We start from the raw sequence: 20,793 nt of genomic DNA, 5'->3' as shown, positions 1-20,793 counted from the left end.
CAGACTGTGTCCTGACAGTATTACTGTTCCTGTTCTTCATGAGAGTAGATGCTGACATTCAAATTCTGCTTGACTTGCTGCGTTCTTCCAGCATTCCCTACTGTGTTCCAGATTCCTGCACCTGCATTCTCTTTTGTCTTCTGTCTGCCCTAAGTGGTCCACGTAATTAACTGTAACACACAAAATGCAGGAGGAACTCAGCAGGTCAGGCAGCATCTTTGAAAATGAATAGACAGTCAACATTTCAGGCCAAGACCCTTCTTCAGGACTGGAAAGGAAGGGGGAAGATGCCAGAATTAAAGAGTGGGGGGAAGGGGAGGTTTGCTTTCTGTGGAATGAACAGAGCAGCCATGATGAGAAAATAGTTCATGGACAGTATTTAGGATGACCAATGGGTTGTCAATTAAATGGGCTTCCTTGTCTTGGAAAGTGCTGAACTTGGATAGTGTAGGTGAGTTGCCTTCACTCAAACAGTGGTAGGGTATTCCACCGCACTCCTGACTTTGTGTATGTAAATGATGGAAAAGTTTTGAGGTATCAGCGGTTGAGTTATTTTTACATCTTGTCCAAGGATCATCACCGAGTCATGGTACAGAGGCCTGTGAGTTCATGAGATCCCAACAGTGATGCCATCTGAATTTTAGCTATCTAGTGCTTAGTTCCTGGTAGGGACACCCAAAGGTGAAGTTTCAGACCAACCAAGACCTCAACGGTAGAGTTCGCAGAAGATGATGATACATAACAACAGCAGTGATGGTGGAGGAAGGCTGCAACTGTGAAGTGGCCCCAGTCATCTCGCATTCCATTCCAATGGACCATGACCTCAAACTGTCAAGGACAGTGTGGAGGCTGCCCATGCATCAGCCTTCCCATGTTAAACAAAGTCATACACATTCTCCATTAAGGGAAGCACCCTAACATTCCAGTTATGTAAATCCAGGATCGGCCTCTACACCCACCTGAGGACCAGTAGACAATCCTTTTGGAGAACGTTATACCAGTACTTAACTTGAGTGATCACACTCCTATTACTATTTTTATTTGCTTTGTCATCACTCTAGTAGCACCTCAAGTTGAGATTCTGCTCAATGGCAACTTCTCCTCTTTCCTCCTATTTACTCAGAGCTACAATGAAGTCTGAAGCTAAACAGTTCTGGCATATCCTCAAAAGAGCTTTGACAAACAGTTTATTGTTGAGTAGATGGTGTTTGATAACATTGTTGATAGTATTAACCACCATGCATCATTTCATTGACTGGGCACCAACTGGTTGAATGGGATTTGAGTTGTTAGCAGACAAGATAAATCTGTGCAATATCCCAAAATGTCCAGTGTTACTGGAACAGTTTGGCTGGGTATATAGTTAAGATTGAAGCACAAGTATTCAATAATAGAGACTGCCCCAAATTTTGCTGCACACAGTGCAATCAGCCATTTCTTAATATGTGCAGTAATCAAATTGGCTGATGACTGGCTTCTCATAAGATGAATTATCCATATGGCACTTCTATTTGAATGTGGTTGCAAATGCTATTGTCATGGCTTTTGCAATTGGCTTTTCCTGGAACTGACTTAGATTAGAGGAATGCTAAAGGAACTTCTTCTTCTGAGATTAGCTTTATATTCTGTTCTAGCACTGTAATAATTGATAATGGATAGAAAATGGCTAGGTATCATCTATTAATCCATTCCATTTTACCTGGAAAAGAGTACCGCTTTTGATAATTAGTAAAGGAATTATCAAATAATGCAAACATACTGTAGTTAGATTGCAAAATATTGGCATACATGCCATTTTCTATCCATTATCAAGTAATACAGAGCTAGAACAGAATAAAATCACCCTTTCTCAAACTTTTTGCCCTGGAGGAACCCTTGAAGTAATTTTCAGGTCTCAGGGAACCCCTCCCTGCATAAAATTATTATATCTACAGCTCATGGCATGTCAGTGTGATCAGGAAGTTGTAGATATTATAATTCAAAAATAATTGTCAATGCTCTTTTGAGCAGAGAATGAATTTTTAGCTTACCCCTCTTGAAATTAATCAGTTTCTTCCCCTTTCATAAATTTTAAAAATTCATAAGGCAAACATAAATTTCTTAGTTCTGGGTTGAATGAGATAATCACATGTGGATATCACCTTCATGGAACCCTGGTTGAAAAACTCTCCTCTAAGTAAATCAGATCCTGCTGCTTTTGATTTCTTTAAATATATACACTCATGTATCAACTGTGCGTGAAGGTTGAAATTATTTTGCTCACTTGATATTTTTGCATTCTCTGAATTGTTTTCTGTCTATTTCTAAAAAAAGGGCATTTTACATTATGTAATAAATTTATTATACATAGAATAAAACAAGAATTGCTAGAAATATTCTGTCAGAATGTACCTATGGAGTGAGAAAGTGTATTTTAATATTTATCAGAAAAATGACAGCAGAGCACAAGAGGTTATTTGGCCCATAGCATCTGTACTATCTCTCAACAAAGCAAATCCATTTTACCTCTTGTTCTTTCCCTGTATCCTTGAAACTAACCTTTCTCACATGCCCATCAGCTCCCCTTTGATTCATTTGTCTGGGTGAAGAGTGTTTTAAGTGATCAATTAACTCACCAGCATGCCTTTGGGAACTGGGAGGAGACTCAAACACCAAGAGAAACCCAAAACAAACACAGGGAAAACGTTAAGCCTCCACACAGATAGAACCTGAGGTCAAGATCAAACCTAAGTCAGTCCAGACCACCAACAAATGATATGCCTTCCAGTAATCGTAACTTTACATGGACCATAGATCCAAGGTAGCGCCATATCACACAATAGAATTTCTTGGTGGGTGATGGAGATGATAATGTGAGTTGTATGGCGTAAAAAGAAGATAAAGACTTGCATTTAGATAGCACAATAGACAATAGACAATAGGTGCAGAAGTAGACCATTCGGCCCTTCGAGTCTGCACCGCCATTTTGAGATCATGGCTGATCATCTACTATCAATACCCGGTTCCTGCCTTGTCCCCATATACCTTGATTCCCCCATCCATAAGATATCTACCTAGCTCCTTCTTGAAAGCATCCAGAGGATTGGCCTCCACTGCCTTCCGAGGCAGTGCATTCCAAACCCCCACAACTCTCTGGGAGAAGAAGTTTTTCCTTATCTCTGTCCTAATTGACCTACCCCTTATTCTCAAACCATGCCCTCTGGTACTGGACTCTCCCAGCATCTGGAACATATTTCCTGCCTCTATCTTGTCCAACCCCTTAATAATCTTATATGTTTCAATCAGATCCCCTCTCAATCTCCTTAATTCCAGCATGTACAAGCCCAGACTCTCTGCATAAGACAGTCCAGACATCCCAGGAATTAATCTCGTGAATCTACGCTGCACTTCCTCTACAGCCAGGATGTCCTTCCTTAACCCTGGAGACCAAAATTGTACACAATACTCCAGGTGTGGTCTCACCAGGGCCCTGTACAAATGTAAGAGGATTTCCTTGCTCTTGTACTCAATTCCCTTTGTAATAAAGGCCAACATTCCGATAGCCTTCTTCACTGTCTACTGTACTTGCTCATTCACCTGCAGTGACTGATGAACAAGGACTCCTAGATCTCTTTGTATTTCTCCCTTACCTAACTCTACACCATTCAGATAATAATCTGCCTTCCTGTTCTTACTCCCAAAGTGGATAACCTCACACTTATTCACATTAAACGTCATCTGCCAAGTATCTGCCCACTCACCCAGCCTATCCAAGTCACCCTGAATTCTCCTAACATCCTCATCACATGTCACACTGCCACCCAGCTTAGTCTCATCAGCAAATTTGCAGATGTTATTCTCAATGTCTTCATCTAAATCGTTGACGTAAATCGTAAACAGCTGTGGTCCCAATACCGAGCCCTGTGGCACCCCCACTAGTCACCACCTGCCATTCCGAGAAACACCCATTCACCGCTACCCTTTGCTTTCTATCTGCCAACCAGTTTTCTATCCATGTCAATGTCTTCCCCCCCAATGCCATGAGCTTTGATTTTACCCACCAATCTCCTATGTGGGACCTTATCAAATGCCTTCTGAAAATTGAGGTATACTACATCCACTGTCTAACTTCCTGGTTACTTCCTCGAAAAACTCCAACAGATTAGTCAAGCATGATTTACCCTTGGTAAATCCATGCTGGCTCGGCCCAATCCTATCACCACTATCTAGATATGCCACTATTTCATCTTCAATAATGGACTCTAGCATCTTCCCCACGACCGATGTCAGGCTGACAGGTCGATAGTTCTCTGTTTTCTAAAAAAAAAGTGGGATAACATTAGCCATTCTCCAATCCTCAGGAACTGATCCTGAATCTAAGGAACATTGGAAAATGATTACCAATGCATCCGCAATTTCCAGGGCCACCTCCTTTAGTACCCTAGGATGCAGACCATCTGGACCTGGGGATTTGTCAGCCTTCAATCCCATCAGTCTACTCATCACCGTTTTCTTCCTAACGTCAATCTGCTTCATTTCCTCTGTTACCCTATGTCCTTGGCCCATCCATACATCTGGGAGATTGCTTGTGTCTTCCTTAGTGAAGACAGATCTAAAGTACTTATTAAATTCTTCTGCCATTTCTCTGTTTCCCATAACAATTTCACCCAATTCATTCTTCAAGGGCCCAACATTGTTCTTAACTATCTTCTTTCTCTTCACATACCTAAAAAAGCTTTTACTATCCTCCTTTATATTCCTGGCTAGCTTGCATTCGTACCTCATTTTTTCTCCCCGTATTGCCTTTTTAGTTAAGTTTCAAGCACCTTTCATGATCTTGGTTTACATCATACTAGTACTTTTGAAGTATAGTCAATGTAATTTGGGAAATGCGTAACAACACAATCCTGTAAACAGCAGTACCAGATAATTTGCTTATTTTTATCTTGGCTACAGTCAAGATTCTAAGGAAAATAACCTATTTTTCTGAATATTATCATGGGATATTCTGTTTGTCACAAAAGATTATTGTAGGGCAGCACAGTAGCGTAGTGGTTAGCACAGTTGCTTTAATTGCCAGTGATCAGAAGATCAGGGTTCGATTCCTGTCATTGTCTATAATTCTATGTGCTTTCCCAGCAACTGTGTACAGATTCAAAAGATTATGGTTATGGTTAGGGTTAGTGTGTTCTGGCGTGCTATGTTGGCACTGGAGGTGTGGTGACACTTGCAGACTGCCCAGCACTGTGTTGGGCATTGAAACAAAATGCCAAATTTCACTGTACATGTGACAAATAAAGCTAATTTTTAATCAATCTGATAAGGCAGGGACAATCTTAGCTGAATGTCTTATCCAAAAGGTAGTATCCAACAGTACCACATACTTTCAATAATACAGGTTGAGTACCTCTTAACTGGAATTCACAAATCCAAAAACCTCCAAAATCCAACATTTTTTTGAGCACTGACTGACATGAAACCACAAATGGAAAATTCCACAAGGTGCCAGGATGGCTCCCTGGCAACGTCCATGTCTCTGTGCACCACAAACACTTCTGAGAAGTGACCTCACATATATGAACCCTCTGGTTTCCTTGGCCGTGTTAGTCTAGGGAAGACAACCTCCAGCCCCGCCAAACTCGTGAGACTGAGACGCTCTCCCATCCCAAACCCCGGTTTGGGTGGATGCTGTGTAATTTGCTACCCTGTTAGAAGTTACTGCCACGAAATAACAGACAGTACACTGCATATGATTAAAAGATTATATTTATGAATCTTAATTTGACTAAAAGGTTAGTAAAGAAAAGAACAAAAAAAAAAGAAAAGGGCCCATTTTAATTAAACAGCTAGATGTGCACAAGTTGGAGCTCAAAGTTTCTCCAGAGTCACCAATCATCTATTGATCTCACCCCAGGCTTCGTTGAATCACGGTCCCACTCCAGGTCGAACCCTATGATCTCTTCTCTTATGATTCTTCCCTCTTCGCCTCTTGTCAAACAAAGCCCCAAGCCCAACCTTAGTGCCCCTCACCAGAGAAACCTCCCCTTAATCCAACCATCCTAATTGGATGGCTGACATTTCTCCTCATCTCTTATCTTCAGCAATAACCCAAACAAGCTGAAAACAGAACACTCTGCTCTTACAGAACTGCTAAATGAAATACATTCAGCATTACAGTAAAATATGGACCAGGGCATAACATATGCAATGAACAGATTAATGAAAAATATTAAAACAATGCATAAAGTAAAAAATGAAGATCTCGATATTGCATTGAAAGAGTGGATCCGTCAGTGTTGGAGTAAACATATGCCGCTTAACGATACGCTGATCATGAAACAAGCAAAGATCTATATTCTATCATGTCAAACTGAAAATTAAAAATAATTGTTACATCCACAAAATCTTTAAAAATACTATATAAAACTACCAATCCCTCCCCCCATTGTAGTTGGAATAAGCGACTGTTTAAAATCGATGGCAGATATGAAGCTAATCACAGCACTGAAACCTGGTTATAGACACAGACAGAGGTGATCAATCAACTCTCACAATCTGTAAAGGATTCAGCACCATCACATCAGACAGCCGCAGATGTGGACTGTTCACTGTGAGTTTTGCACGAGCTCTACATAAGCTGGACATGTAATGTAAATGGCTTTTCTGTTTAGTCTTGTGTCCCATCCCCAAGATATCTCACTATATGCAAATACTCCAAAATCCAAATCACTTCCAGCCCCAAGCATCCCGAATAAGAGACGCTCAACCTGTTCATACTTGTAGAATTGTTTACTAAATATCGAGTGTCAGACAAGTCTAGGGTTGGGGTGCTGAATCACAGTGGTACATAATTCAGTAAAGAAACAGGCACTAGAAATGAACAAGATTACAGCCAATGTCATCAGTACCAACATCAAGTTTTGTAGGGATAAATATTAGACTGGAACAAAGTATAGTAGCAAGGACTCTAAAGTTCTAAAGATATTTCCATCCTTGATTGACAGATCTTCAATGCCACTAAATTTATTCCATGCTGAGAGAACATCCATGCTAAGGAAACATTTAATCTTTCATCACTCATCCTGAACTTTATTGAATAAGTTGAAATGATAAGTATTATATGAGCTGAGTTATTTGTGTTCTTTCAGCAGCTTGATATATTGTAACATAAATGTCAACTCACTTATTAAAATATGGAACTGTGACTGTAAATGACATCTGATAACGTTGGCTGTGAGGACTTTAATAACAAAGCAGCAACAATTCTTGTATCTTCAAAGTATGTGACAGCAATGGCAAAGACAACCATTCAAAGTTAACATCTCACTAAGTACAACTTCTGTAGACTACTTTCAGCCTTTACTTTTTTCAGCTAATTTTAAAAGGACTGGCAAGGGATGTTTCCCTGTGTTTTTGTTTGATACTAAAGTGTTTTTAAGCTTAAATGTCACTTTTTATATCTGATTTCAGCAGCTTGATAAATATGCAAAACCAGTTCAACATCTTCAGAACAAGGGGGAGTGAGGCCTTGAAACTTCAGAAATACATTTGAAGATTATTTACTTAGTGTTCACCTCAATCTCTTTGTAAATGCCATGTGTTCGGCAGATTTGCATTTATTCATCTTGACCTTAACAATCTGTAGCTCTGCTTTCTCCAGTGTCTTAATATAAACACCATAATTTAACTAAGACAACTTACACCTACAGTATATGGTGCCTTTAATAGAAAAAAAACTAGCCCAAGGAACTAAGAGCTGTTTGAAGGTTTGAGTCACTGGGGAATATTGTTATGTTAGAAATGAAATGTTAACATATATAGAAAAGATTTTGCCTCACAGTGTTACTGAAAAATGGATATCATATTTATATAGATTAAAATAGCTCTGGTAATTAAAAATTATAGAAAACAAATGAAACTGCAAATGCTGGAATTGAAACAAAAATGGAAATGCTGGAAGAACTCAGCCAGTCAGGCAACATTAGTAGAAAGAGACACACAAGAGACTGCAGATGCTGGAATCTGGAGCAACACGTAACAAACTGGAGAACTCAATGGGTCAGGCAGCATCTATGGAGGGAAATGGACATATGTGATTTTGGATCAACTCAGGCTGATAAAGGGTCTTGACTTGAAACATTGACTGTCCCACTAAGTTTGGCTTGCTTCTTGTCTATAGAAAGAGAAACCAGTTATCATTTCAGGTTGAAGACCCTTTATCACAACCAATCAATAGAGAAACTGGGCAATGGGTGGAACAAAGGGAATGTCTGAAATCGGGTGAAATGATGGACAGCCATTGAATAGACAGTTCCTTTGTCTGTGTAATGTGCTGCTAATGTGATGTCTGGGTGATGTTGTATAGATTGGTCTACTGACTGTATTGGAAAGTTAAATTGAATGTGAGACACATGAAACCATTTTACATTGATGATATAGTATGTTTTTTTGGTTTTTGAAAACACATTCTATTGGTGTAGTTTACATTTATTTATTTACTTATTGACATACAGCATGGAATAGGCTCTTCAAGCCACGCTGCCCAGTAAACCCTGATTGAATCCTAGCCTATTCACAGAAGACTGTGGGCAAAACTGGAGCACCTGGAGGAAATATACGCAGTCATGGGAGAGCATACAAACTCCTTTCAGGCAGCAGCAGAAATTGAACCCAGGTCACTGGATCTGTAAAGCGTTCTGCTAACCACTACGCTAAAGTACCTCTATCTTGCATCTTGCTGCCATATATTTGGCTTCAAACCTTTTCCTTGACATTAATGAAACATTCTCAATTAACAATATTATGCTAAAGGTATTAATCACATCACTCTGAATTACAATACAGTAGGATAAAGTTTTTGCTAATTACCATCAGTATGAAAACTGGCCTTCTCTTAATAGTTGGGATAAATTCCCTATCAATCAGTAAAGGCCAGCAAAATTTAAGTTATATATGGAAATTGTGTTTTTATTTCAAATAACCTAATGATTGTAGAAATAGCAGGCATAGAACTGAGGTACTGATAAATTATACATTGCTCTGTGAAATTTATCAATTGTAAATTGTGATATTTTAACATACTCTGTTCTAAACTACATGGACATAAGTTAGATTTTTGCTGATCATTTTTAATTAAATTGAAGATTGCATTAATCTTTCCAAATGTTATGTTTTGTAACTTCAAAACATTAAACTAACTGAAAGGAAGATATGGGAGTCCAAAATTGTGAGTCCAACTTCATGTTTTACTTTTTAGCGAGGCGGTCAGGTATCACGTGGTGATGTATGCAGTCACACATTTCCACATACAACCCATAATGAATTTTCCAAATGAACAAGAATGCTTAATCAAACAACATATTTTAAATAATACTTAAATTCTATCAAAATATTAAATACACAACACCAAAGAAGAATGTACCCCATTATGATAATTATCCAGAGAAAGGGAAACAAATCATTCACTCATAAAATTATGCGCCCCCGACTCCAGTGCTAATTTGGGGCTGTAGGGCTGAGGTGAAGGAAGAAGACAACCTGGATCCCATTTGATCAATGTCATTTTGAGATTCTGTATTTGGGCTTACCAAGTCATAGATTTTTATTCCCTGAGAACTGGAATGTGAATAACATGACAGTGAATAAATTTAACCTGGTGCTCCTTCCCATTTCGAATTATTAAGACTTTATGCTTCCAGACTTCATAAAGCAATTCATCTCTTTCAGAAACTATGATAACTTCTCTCTCTCATTGTTCTGTATACTGATATCCACACAGATTTTTCCTTTTCCTTTTCAAATAAAGATCTAAATTAACAATTTTGTAAACAACATATGATTTAAAGCTTTACTTACGAAACAGTTTCAATATCTTCTGCTGGGAACAATTCCCATTCATTAAGATGGAGGCATCACCTCTGAGAAAGAAAACAGAATCACATTTTGGATGCCCTCTCCCAGCAGTAAATCAGTCTGAATCTCAGATTGCAAACACGAGGAAATCTGCAGATGCTGGAAATTCAATAAACACACACAAAATGCTGGTGGAACACAGCAGACCAGGCAGCATCTATAGGGAGAAGCACTGTCGACGTTTCGGTCTGAGACCCTTTGTCAGGACTGAAACGTCGACAGTGCTTCTCCCTATAGATGCTGCCTGGCCTGCTGTGTTCCACCAGCATTTTGTGTGTGTTGCTTCAATCTCAGATTGTACAGGATGGCTCAAGGGAAAGTTTCCTCTATCAAGGTTCTGTAATATACTTTGAAATAACATCTTATTCATTCCCCCCCCCCCCCAAATTCACTATGACAGTCTTTAACCATGAATCAGAAAGGAGATCTTCTCAGTTTTTTGCTTTGGGTCCATTACCAAGATAAATTGGAAATGTTGTCCAAGCAGTTTACATTGATTATTGAGCAAGATAAGTGTTGAATTCCCACTTAGGATATGGGTGGGATTCAGAAATAAGTCAGGACAAGAATTACAGTTGGTGCAGCTGCAACACAGCTCCAGTAACTACGCAGGTTGAAACCTGGCCTTGAGTACAGTCCATGTGGAGTTTGCTTGTTCCTCATGAGACTGCACAGGTTATTTTTTCCCCAAGTGCTCTGGTTTCCTGCCATATCCAAAGATGAATAGACATGTAAATTGCCAAGTGTAGTACGATTACAGGAAGATCAAGAGGGAGTTGATAGGAAGGCAAAAGAGACCAAGTCACAAGAATAGTCTGAAAGCAATATTTTACTTATATAGAGATACAGCGCGGAATAAGCCTTTCCAGTCCAAAGAGCCCCTCCGCCCAGCAACCTAACCCTAGCCTAATCACAGGACAACTTACAATGACCAGTTATCCTATTAACTGGTACGTCTTTGACTGTGGGAGGAAACCAGAATGCTTAAAGGAAATCAATGCCTTCACAGGGAAGATGTACAAACTCCTTACAGAGGACACCGGAAATGAACGCTGAACTCCGACACCCTGAACTGTAACAGCGCTACATTAACCACTACACTACCATGGTGCCCATAGATGCATCAAGTAAAATGGATTCCTTCTATAGGATTTAAAAATATATGAAAGTCTGCAACGATCCAATGCTTCATCTTGTTCTTAAAAGAAACAAACTAAAGCCCGAGTTATGATAAATATACAATATTTGATGGAAAGTAGAGAAGACGGAGAGAACATAGACACTTTTCCTTTAATGGATGCATTTATTAACTTTCTGTGCACATTATGTCTATAGAGCCAGTGTTGTGTTCCAGGTGTCAGATGTGGGATTTCCAGAAGACTACCCGTCTCTCCGATGGCTATATATGCACCAGGCGCATTGAGATGCAGCTCCTTATAGACCTGAAACTGGAGCTGTGATAGACAGGAACTACAGGGAGGTAGTCATCCCAAGGCTACAGGAGGCAGATAAATGGGGGACTGTCAGGAGATCGAAAGGAGAAGGTCAGATAGTGGAGAGCGCCCCTGTGGCCCCCTCCCTCAGCAGTAAGTACTCCATTTTGAGTACTGTTGGTGGGGGGGGGGGGGAACAGCGTACCTGGCTGGAGCAAGCAGCACCGGCTATGCCTCTAGCACGGAATCTGGCCCTGTGTCTCAGAAGGGTAAAGAACTGAAGAGGATGGCAGCAGTAGTAGAGGACTCTATGGTCAGCTGGACAGATAGGTGATTCTGTGGAAGTGAAAAGGAAACATGGATGGCATTTTGCCTCCCAGGTGCCAGAGTCCGCGATGTTTCTGAATGCATCAATAATATCCTGAGAAGGGAGGGTGAGCAGACATATTGGTACAAATGATATAGGTTGAAAAAGGGAGGAGGACCTGAAAAAAGAATACAAGGAGTTAGGAAGGAAGCTGAGAAGCAGGACCTCAAGGGTAGTAATCTCGAGATTGCTGCCTATGCCACACAGCAGTGAGGGTAGGAATAGAATGAGGTGGTAGATAAATGAGTGGCTGATGAATTGGAGCAGGGGGCAGAGATTCTGATTTCTGGATCATTGTGACCTCTTCTGGGGCAGATGTGACTTGTACAAAAGAGACGGGTTGCACTTGAATCCGAGGGGGACCAATACCTTTGTGGGCACGCTTACTAGAGATATTGGGAGTGCTTTAAACAAAAACGGCAGGAGGATGGGTACAAGTACGGTGAGGATGAGCCAACAGGTTTACAAGTAGATGATGGATATAACATGAATGTAAGGAAGTTCAAGCCAATGATTGGGTACAGATGCAGATGGAGCAAAGAGTTAAAGTGTAACAGAGAGACAAAATTCAAAAGGGTGAAGAATGCAGGACTGAAGGTGCTGTAATTAAATGTGTGTAGATTTCAAAGTAAGATGGACGAACTTGTGGCGCAGTTACAGATTGGTCAGTATGACTTTGTGAGCATTGAGTTGTGGCTGAAAGAGGGCCACATTTGGGAGCTTAAACTCAAAGTATATAATTTGTATCGAAAGGACAGGCAGGAAAGCATAGGCGGTGGTGTGGCTCTGTTGATAAGAGATGGAATTACATCTTTAGAAAGAGGTGACATAGGTTCAGAGAATGTTGAGTCTTTGTTAAGAAACTGCATGGGTAAGAAAAACAGTATGGGAATCATATATATAGACCTCCAAATTGTAGCCAAGTTATGGGGTTGAGTTTACAAAAGGGAGCTGGAAAAGGCATGTAATAGGGGTAATGACACAGTTGCAATTGGGGATTTCAATATGCAAAGGGACTGGGAAAATCAGGTTGGTGTTGGATCACAAGAAAGGGAGTTTGTTGTATGCCTATGAGATGGCTTTTTAGAGCAGCTGGTGCTTGAGCGTACTTGAGGAAAGACTATCTTAGATTGGATGTTATGTAATAACCCAGGTCTTATTAGAGAACTTAATGTAAAGGAACCCTTAGAAGGCAATGATAATAATATGATTGAATTCATACTGCAATTTGAGAGGATAAAACATAAGTCACATGCATCCATATCGCAGTGGAAAAGGGAATTGCAGAGGCATGAGAGAGGAGCTTTTCCCCGGTGGATTTGAGGAGGATACTGGCAGGGATGATGGCAGAGCAGAGATGGCTGAAGCATCTGGGAGTAGTTCACATGGCACAAGATATAATTTGTCCTACAGAGGAAGTAGTTCTCATACAACAGGGCAAGGCAACCATGGCTGACGAGGGCAGTTAAGGACTGGATAAAAGCCAATAAAGGGCATATAAGGTAGCAAAAGTAAGTGGGAAATTGGGTGATTGGAAATATTTTATAATCCAACCAAAAAACTTAAAAAAGCTTTAAGAAGGGAGAAGATGAAATATGAGAGCAGACTAGCCAATAACATAAAGCAGGATACCAAAAGTTCTTTTCAGTTATGTAAAAGTAAAAGGGAGGTGTGAGTTGATATTGGACCACTGGAAAATGATGCTGGTGAGGTAGTAATGGGGATCAAAGAAATGGCAGATGAACTTAATAAGTACCTTGCATCAGTCTTCACTGTGGAAGACACTTGCAATGTGCCAGAGGTCTGTGAGTAACAGGGAGCAGGAGTGAGTGCCATTGCTATTACAAAGGAAAAAGTGTTCAGCAAACTCAAAGGTCTTAAGGTGGAAACGCCACCTGGACCAGATGAACTACATCCCAGAGTCTGGAGAGAGGTTGCTGAAGTGATAATGGATGCATTGGTCATGCTCTTTCAAGAATCACTTGATTCTGGTATGCTCCCAGTGGACTGGAAGTTTGCAAATGTCACTCCACTCGTTAAGAAGGGAGGAAGGCAAAAGAGAAGAAATCATAGGTCAGTTAGCCCAACTTCAGTGGTTGGGAAAATGTTTGAGTCTATTATTAAGGATGATGCTTTGGGGTACTTGGAGACTAATGATAAAAAAAGTCAAAGTCAGCATGGTTTTGGTAATGCCAGGCAAATCGGTTGGAATTTTTCAAGGAAGTAACAAACAGGGTGAGGCAGTAAATGTCGTTTACTTGGATTTTCAGAAGGTATTTGATAAGGTGCCTGACAAGAGGCTGCTTAACCAGATAAAATCCTATGGTGTTACAGGAAATATGCTGGCATGGATAGCAGAATGGCTGACTGGTAGGAGACAGTGAGTGGGAATAAAAGGGGGCCTTTCCTGGTTGGCGGTCAGTGATTAGTGGTGTTCCTCAGGGTTCAGTATTGGGACCACTACTTTTCACATTGTTTGTCAATGATTTGGATAATGTAACTGATGGCTTTGTGGAAAGTCTGCAGATGTAACAAAGATAGGTGGAGGGGTAGGTAATGCTGAAGAAGCAATGCAGGACTTAGACAAATTGGAAGAATGGACAAAAAAGTGGCAGATGGCATACAATATTGGGAAATGTATGATAATGCATTTTGGTAAAAGGAACTATAGTGCGGACTATTATCTAAATGGGGAGAAGGTTCAAACATCAGAGGTGTAGATGGACTTAGGAATCCTCATGCAAGATTCCCAGAAGGTTAATTTACCAGTTGAGTCTGTGGTAAAGAAGGCAAAAGCAATGTTGGCATTTATTTCAGTGGGAATAGAAGATAAAAGCAAGGAGATAATGCTAAGGCTTTAAAAGACACTTGTCAGGTCGCACTTGGAGTATTGCCAACAGTTTTGGGCCCCACTTCTCAGAAAGGAGGTGTTGTATTTGGTGAGAGTCCAGAGCAGGTTCACAAGAATGAAGAGGTTAATATATGAGGAGCACTTGGCAGTTTTGGGCCTGTACTCACTGGAATTTAGAAGAATGAGTGGGGATTTCATTGAAACCTACTGAATGTTGAAAGGACTAGATAAGGTGGATATCGAGAGGATGTTTCCTGCGGAGGGATATCCAGAATTAGAAGGCACAGCCTCAAAATTGAGGGGCAACCTTTTAGAAAAGAGATAAGGAGGAATGTTTTTAGCCAGAGAGTAGTGAATCTATGGAATGCTCTGCCACAGAATGCGATGGAGTCTAAGTCTGTGGGTATATTTAAGTCGGAAGTTGATAGTTTCCTGATTGATCAGGGCATCAGAGGATATGGCGAGAAGGCAGGTGTACGGGGTTGAGTGGGATCCAGGGTCAGCAGGATGGAATGGCGGAGCAGACTCGATGGGTTGAATGGCCCAATTCTGCTCTATGTCTTATGATCTTATTATAAACAAGAGTTTAATTTTGATTTTAATTTCTATCTATGGAGATGTTGAATTAGTAACAACTCAATAATTCACTTGTATTTTTGTTCAAAGGATAGAACATAGATCAGTGCAGCAAAGGAACAGGCCCTTCAGCCCATGATGTTGAGCTGAACCAATTATTTTAATAATCATATGGCGAAGTAAACCAATCTCTTCTGCCAACACAACCCTCATATCTTTCACAAGGAAATCTGCAGATGCTGGAAATTCAAGCAACACACACAAAATACTGGTGGAACACAGCAGGCCAGGCAGCATCTATAGGAAGAAGCACTGTTGACGTTTCAGGCTGAGACCCTTCGTCAGGACTAACTGAAAGGAAAGTTAGTAGGATACTATCTTTTAGACTACTTATCTTTTCAGTTTGTGCAATTATCTGGCTGGTTTCATCTTGATAACTTCAACATTTGGGAAATTTTGGAAATGAAGTCTTGATTTGTTATGTCTTTCTCATTTAACACTTGAAGTGCAGCAAACAAAAATATATTCTTGCTTATTTGCACTGAACAAAAATAATGTAGTAATGGCTGCTAGTCAGATTTTCTTTCCAAAATTCAGTTTGTTGTGTGGCTGCTGCTCAATATGGCCATTTAACAGAAGTAGTCGAGAACAATTCTTTAACCCAGGGTTATCCTAGGCTGCACTCTTTTCAAGGCAAATACATAATTCCAGAACATTTTGCAATACTCTAGGCGTAGCTTGACCAGGATTTTGTAGAGTTGTAATTTAATTCTTTACCTATGGATTTCACACCATTAGATATAAAACAATGGCATTCCATTACCACACACAAAATGCTGGAGGTACTCAGCCGGTCAGGCAGCACCTGTGGAAAGGAAAAAAGAGCTGACATTTCGGGCCAAAACCCTTCATCAGGACTAACCCTTTCGATTTAAAATCAACCACAATTAAAATGAAATGTCAGTACAGACTTAAGGAATCATATGTCAAATTTTTTAGTTGTTTTTATCCTTGTCCATGACATTTTAAAGATCAATAACTTTATAGTTTAATAATTTGCTATCCTATTGCTCAGTATATGGCTCACCAGGATCCATTTTCATGCTCCTTTAAAATTTACTGAAATTTTCTTCCTTCACTTCCTGCAACCTCAACAGGGCCCACTTTCCATGTTTTTTATAAAGTCATGGGGGGTGGAGTTTGTTTCTGCATTCCTTCACCACTTTTAAATTCATCAGGGTGACACTTCCATTAAACTCACTTGGCTCATGAGAAAATTGATTATGCTACTGCACTAGAGAACAAAGGACAAAGTTAACATGTTGTTGATATATTACTTGAGGTGATAACCAATAGTCCAAAGATATCTGCCAGTCCAGTATCAAGTATGCTGAATTATTAGAGTTTCACTGTAAACATTCAATTTCAAAATATCTCAAAATCAAATGCGTGTATAAGCAAATTCCAAATTTCTATCTTATTCAGAAGCACCTGTTAACTTTGCTACTCAAAAGATAAAACCACTATTCAAAATTCATTCAGTCACAACATTTGCATTTTCAATGAGAGTGGAATGATATTGAAATTAATTTTTTACAACTTTGTTCATTTGCTTTGTAATTTTACTCACAATTAAATAATCATCTTTATATTGTTATTCCTAACTCAATTGTCATGTGTTTATGATTGCTCAGACTTTATAAATGTAGTCTTAAATATTGTAGTTTCTTTCAGCATTGCAACACAATTAATTAAAGCAAAAAGTGATAAAAATATATTTCTGAAAATCTTGTCAAAATTCTTAAGAGTATTGATTACAGTAGTAGCTGTGGAGACAAATGGTATGCACTTTTTAAAAACAAACAATATATGTGTAAAGCTTGTTTCTTATTAAATGGAGCAAACCACTAGAGTTTAATATTAGTCCCCGAAGGATGATGGATTGCTTACCATGAATTTTGTGTTGATATTAATAATGGTTCTGAAATGGTGATTTTTATCTTTGTAATATTGCACTTTTTAATAAAGCACTGCTACAATAATATTTTTGGCATTTTGCATGTAATTTGGTTTCTTTTAAAACGACTATGTTATAGATAAGAAATATATTATTTTCAGAGCAGAACCAGCAGCAGCCTTTATTACATGCACCACCCCATTCTTTATCTTTTGATATTCAAAGATATATTATTATTGTTCGGTATGCCTCAGTGAGCTGCATAGTGACAATTATTAGGTCCACTGGTTAGGCACCTGGAAAGGAATATTAGAATGTCTCTACTAAGGAGCTCTGGTAAGTCCATGTTCACAAATTTGAAAATCATTTATTCTTCAATTGCATTTTCACTTAAATTAAGTTTTTAATTTACAAGATGTCTTGTTTACCTTTATCATATGCTACTCAGCTCCTGATAGGTTAGAGAACATAGAACATGGCATAGTGCAGGCCAATCAGCCCACGATGCTATGCCAATCGTTTAACCTACTCTAGATCAATCTACCCCTTCCCTCTTACATAGCTTTATTTTTTTCATTATCCATAAGCCTACCTAAGAGTTTCTTAAATATCCCTAACGTATCTGCTGCTACCACTAGCTCTGGCAGGGTGTCCCATGCACTTACACTTGCTGTGTAAAAAAAGCTCTCACATCTCCCCTACCGACTTCATTAAAACCTGCGCCTATGAAAACTTGCTGCACATTTCCAAACCAAAAGACGTGGATGAACCAGAATGTCCGTTGTCTACTGAGGCCGAGGTCCGTGGCATTTAGGTCTGATGACACAGGTCTGTACAAGAAAGCAAGGCATGACTTGTGGAGGGTTTGCAAGACCAAAGAAAAAATTCGGGTGAGGTTGGAGGTGACATTGGATGCACCCCAACTCTGAGACTGTTTGCAGGACATTTCTTCCAACAAAGCGAAACCCAATAGCATGAATGGAAGCGATGCTTCACTGCTAGACAAGCTCACACCTTTTATGCCTGCTTTGAAAGGGAGACTATAACTACAGCTGTGAAGATCCCTGCTGATCCTGTGATCTCTGTCTTGGAGGCCGATTCAGGCTGTCTTTCAGGAGAATGAACCCTCACAAGGCAGCAGTTCTCAATGGAGTACCTGGTAAAGCTCTGAAAACTTGTGCCAACCAACTGGTGGGTGCATGCATGGCTATTTTCAACCTCTCACTACTATGGTCAGAAGTTCCCACCTGCTTCAAAAGGGCAACAATTATACCAGTGCCAGGAGGAGTAGTATAACCTACCTTATTGACTATTGTCCAGTAGCACTCACATCTGTGGTGAAGAAATGCTTTGAGAGGTTGGACATTGGCTAGAATCAACTCCTGCCTCAGCAAGGACCTGGACCACTGCAATTTGCCTATCGCCACAATAGGGCTACGTCAGACATAATTGCAATGTTTCTTCACACTGGCCTTAGATCACCTGGACAACACAAACACCTATGTCAGTATGCTGTTCATTGACTATTGCTCAGTGTATAACATAATTCCTACAGTCCTGATTGATATGCTGCAGAAAGTGCGCCTCTGTACTTCCGCCTGCAACTGGATCCTTGACTTCCTAACCCGAAGGCCACAATCTGTGCAGATTGGTGATAATATCTCTTGCTCACTAACAATCAACACTGGTACAGCTCAGGGATGTGTGTTTAGTTGATTACTCTAATCTCTCTATCCCCATGACTGTGTGCCATCTATAAATTTGCTGATGATTCAACCATTGTTGGTAGAATCTCAAATGGAGGCGAGAGGGCGTACAGAAGTGAGATATACCAGCTAGTTGAGTGGTGTTGCAGCAACAACCTTGCACTCAATGTCAGTAAGACCAAAGAACTGATTGTGGACTTCAGAAATGGTAAGACCAGGGAACATGAGCCAATCCTTACTAAAGGATCAGAAGCGAAGAGAGAGAGAGCAATTTCAAATTCCTGGGTGTGAAGATCTCTGAGGATCTAACCTGGTCCCAACTTATTGATGAGGCTATAAAAAAGGCAAGGCAGAAACTATACTTCATCAGGAATTTTTAGGAGATTTGGTTTATCACCTAAAACACTTGGAAATCTCTACAGATATACCATATCTGTATACATTCTGACAGGCCACATCACTGACTGGTATGGGGCGGGGGTGTGGGGGGGGGGGGGGGAGGGCTCCTGCACAGGATTGAAATAAGCCACAGAAAGTTGTAAAATTAGTCAGCTCCATCTTGGGTACTAGCCCCTGTAGTATCCAAGACACCTTCAAGTAGCAGTGCCTCAGCAGGGCGGCATTCATTATTAAGGACCCCCATCACCCAGGACATGCCCTATTCTCATTGTTACTATCAGGAAGGAGGTACAGAAGCCTGAAGGCACACACTCATGAATCAGGAACAGCTTCTTCCCCTTTGCCATCTGATTCCTAAATGGACTTTGAACCCTTGAGCATTGCCTCACTTTTTTTTTTGCTGTTTTTGCACTATTTTTAATTTAACTGTTTAATATATGTTACTTCAATGCAGCAGCCTCAAATCATACCCTTGATGCACACCATAATTTCCAGGTTATTGTGCCTTTGGAAGCCTTATCTTCTGGTCACCATATTCCTGTATCATGCTTTGAGACATTTTGTGAAAAGTAATTTTATGTAGTTAATAAAGTGATGAACAATCATCAAAACAGCCAGAAATGTGGAGCCAATTGAATCATAAAATCTTAAGGTTGCTGGGTAATTAAGACCCCCAAAGGTTTATTAAACACCTGACCAATGACGTTTTAATTCAAGAGAATTTTGTTTGTTGCTACAACGATCAAAGATGACGGGGAAAATGTCATTTGAGCTATTTCCTAGCTCACACTTGTTCCATGATGGTTAGATTTGTTTTTGGGTTTCTGTGCAAACATGGATGAGTTTGGATAGGAGGAACCCAGGACAGGCAGCATCTAGTCAACATTCAGGCTCAAAACCCTTGACCCTGCCGAAGGGTCTCAGCCCGAAAAGCTGTCTGTATTCTTTTCCTAGATGCTGCCTGGCCTGCTGAGTCTCTCCAGCATTTTGTGTGCGTTGCTCGGGTTTCCAGCGTCTGGTTATTTTCTCCTGTTTGTGAGCTCGGAAGCTGTCCATGTCTGGGCGACGAGGTTACATCGGGGTGGGGGGAAGAGAGATTGACCAAATCCAAGGAAAAGAGACACTTAAGTTGAAGGGTCTTCCACCTGAGTATTCCCAGCATTTGATGTTCTGGCTTTAGATATCCAGGAACGGCATTTTTTTTTAATTTTAGGGGTTCATTTTGTTTTTTTTTAAAATTTCAGGACAGGTGTTTGTTGTTAAAGCGGAGTAGATCGGCCGACGGCGGAGACTCACTGTGCCAGGACCGTGAACGGAGAGCGGGCCGGGGAGAGTCGCCGTTTCTCCGTCTCCACACCCCGCCCCACCCCCCTCGGCGGAAGTCGAGCGGCTGCGAAGATGGCGGCTCCTGCGAAACAGTGAGTAACGTACGGAGGGGCGAGTGCGCCTTCCCGCGCTGCAGCGCTCGAGTCGCCGCTTCTCGGCCACCGGGCTCCAGCTTCGTAGCGGCCCAGGAACGAGCGCCGACTCGAGTGCGGGCTCGGGCTGAGGTCCGGCCAGGCAGGCCGGCAGGCCTGTGGGAAATGGCGATTCCGGGGGCGGCCTCCTTCTCC

At 40.6% G+C, this 20,793-nt stretch overlaps 1 protein-coding gene and 1 long non-coding RNA gene across 2 annotated transcripts in view; one reads left to right on the top strand and one right to left on the bottom strand.

Moving 5' to 3' along the window:
• Nucleotides 1–9,834: 9,834 nt before the first annotated feature.
• Nucleotides 9,835–20,789, bottom strand: LOC132396020 (uncharacterized). The gene is made up of 4 exons (XR_009512808.1): nucleotides 20,612–20,789; nucleotides 18,377–18,557; nucleotides 15,896–15,983; nucleotides 9,835–9,896 (listed from the first exon to the last, which is right to left on the bottom strand). It is a non-coding gene; the product is annotated as an uncharacterized LOC132396020 (long non-coding RNA).
• Nucleotides 20,091–20,793, top strand: part of nsrp1 (nuclear speckle splicing regulatory protein 1) — a 55,430-nt gene continuing 54,727 nt past the window's right edge. The window contains exons 1-2 of the mRNA XM_059973318.1: nucleotides 20,091–20,171; nucleotides 20,425–20,598. Of these exons, the coding sequence (XP_059829301.1) occupies nucleotides 20,579–20,598 (20 nt within the window). The 5' untranslated portion in view covers nucleotides 20,091–20,171; nucleotides 20,425–20,578. The remainder of the gene's footprint in view (nucleotides 20,172–20,424; nucleotides 20,599–20,793) is intronic.

Source organism: Hypanus sabinus, chromosome 6 (assembly GCF_030144855.1).
Source record: "Hypanus sabinus isolate sHypSab1 chromosome 6, sHypSab1.hap1, whole genome shotgun sequence".
Lineage (NCBI taxonomy): Eukaryota > Metazoa > Chordata > Chondrichthyes > Myliobatiformes > Dasyatidae > Hypanus > Hypanus sabinus.
This window is presented reverse-complemented; position numbering and strand designations above follow the sequence as displayed.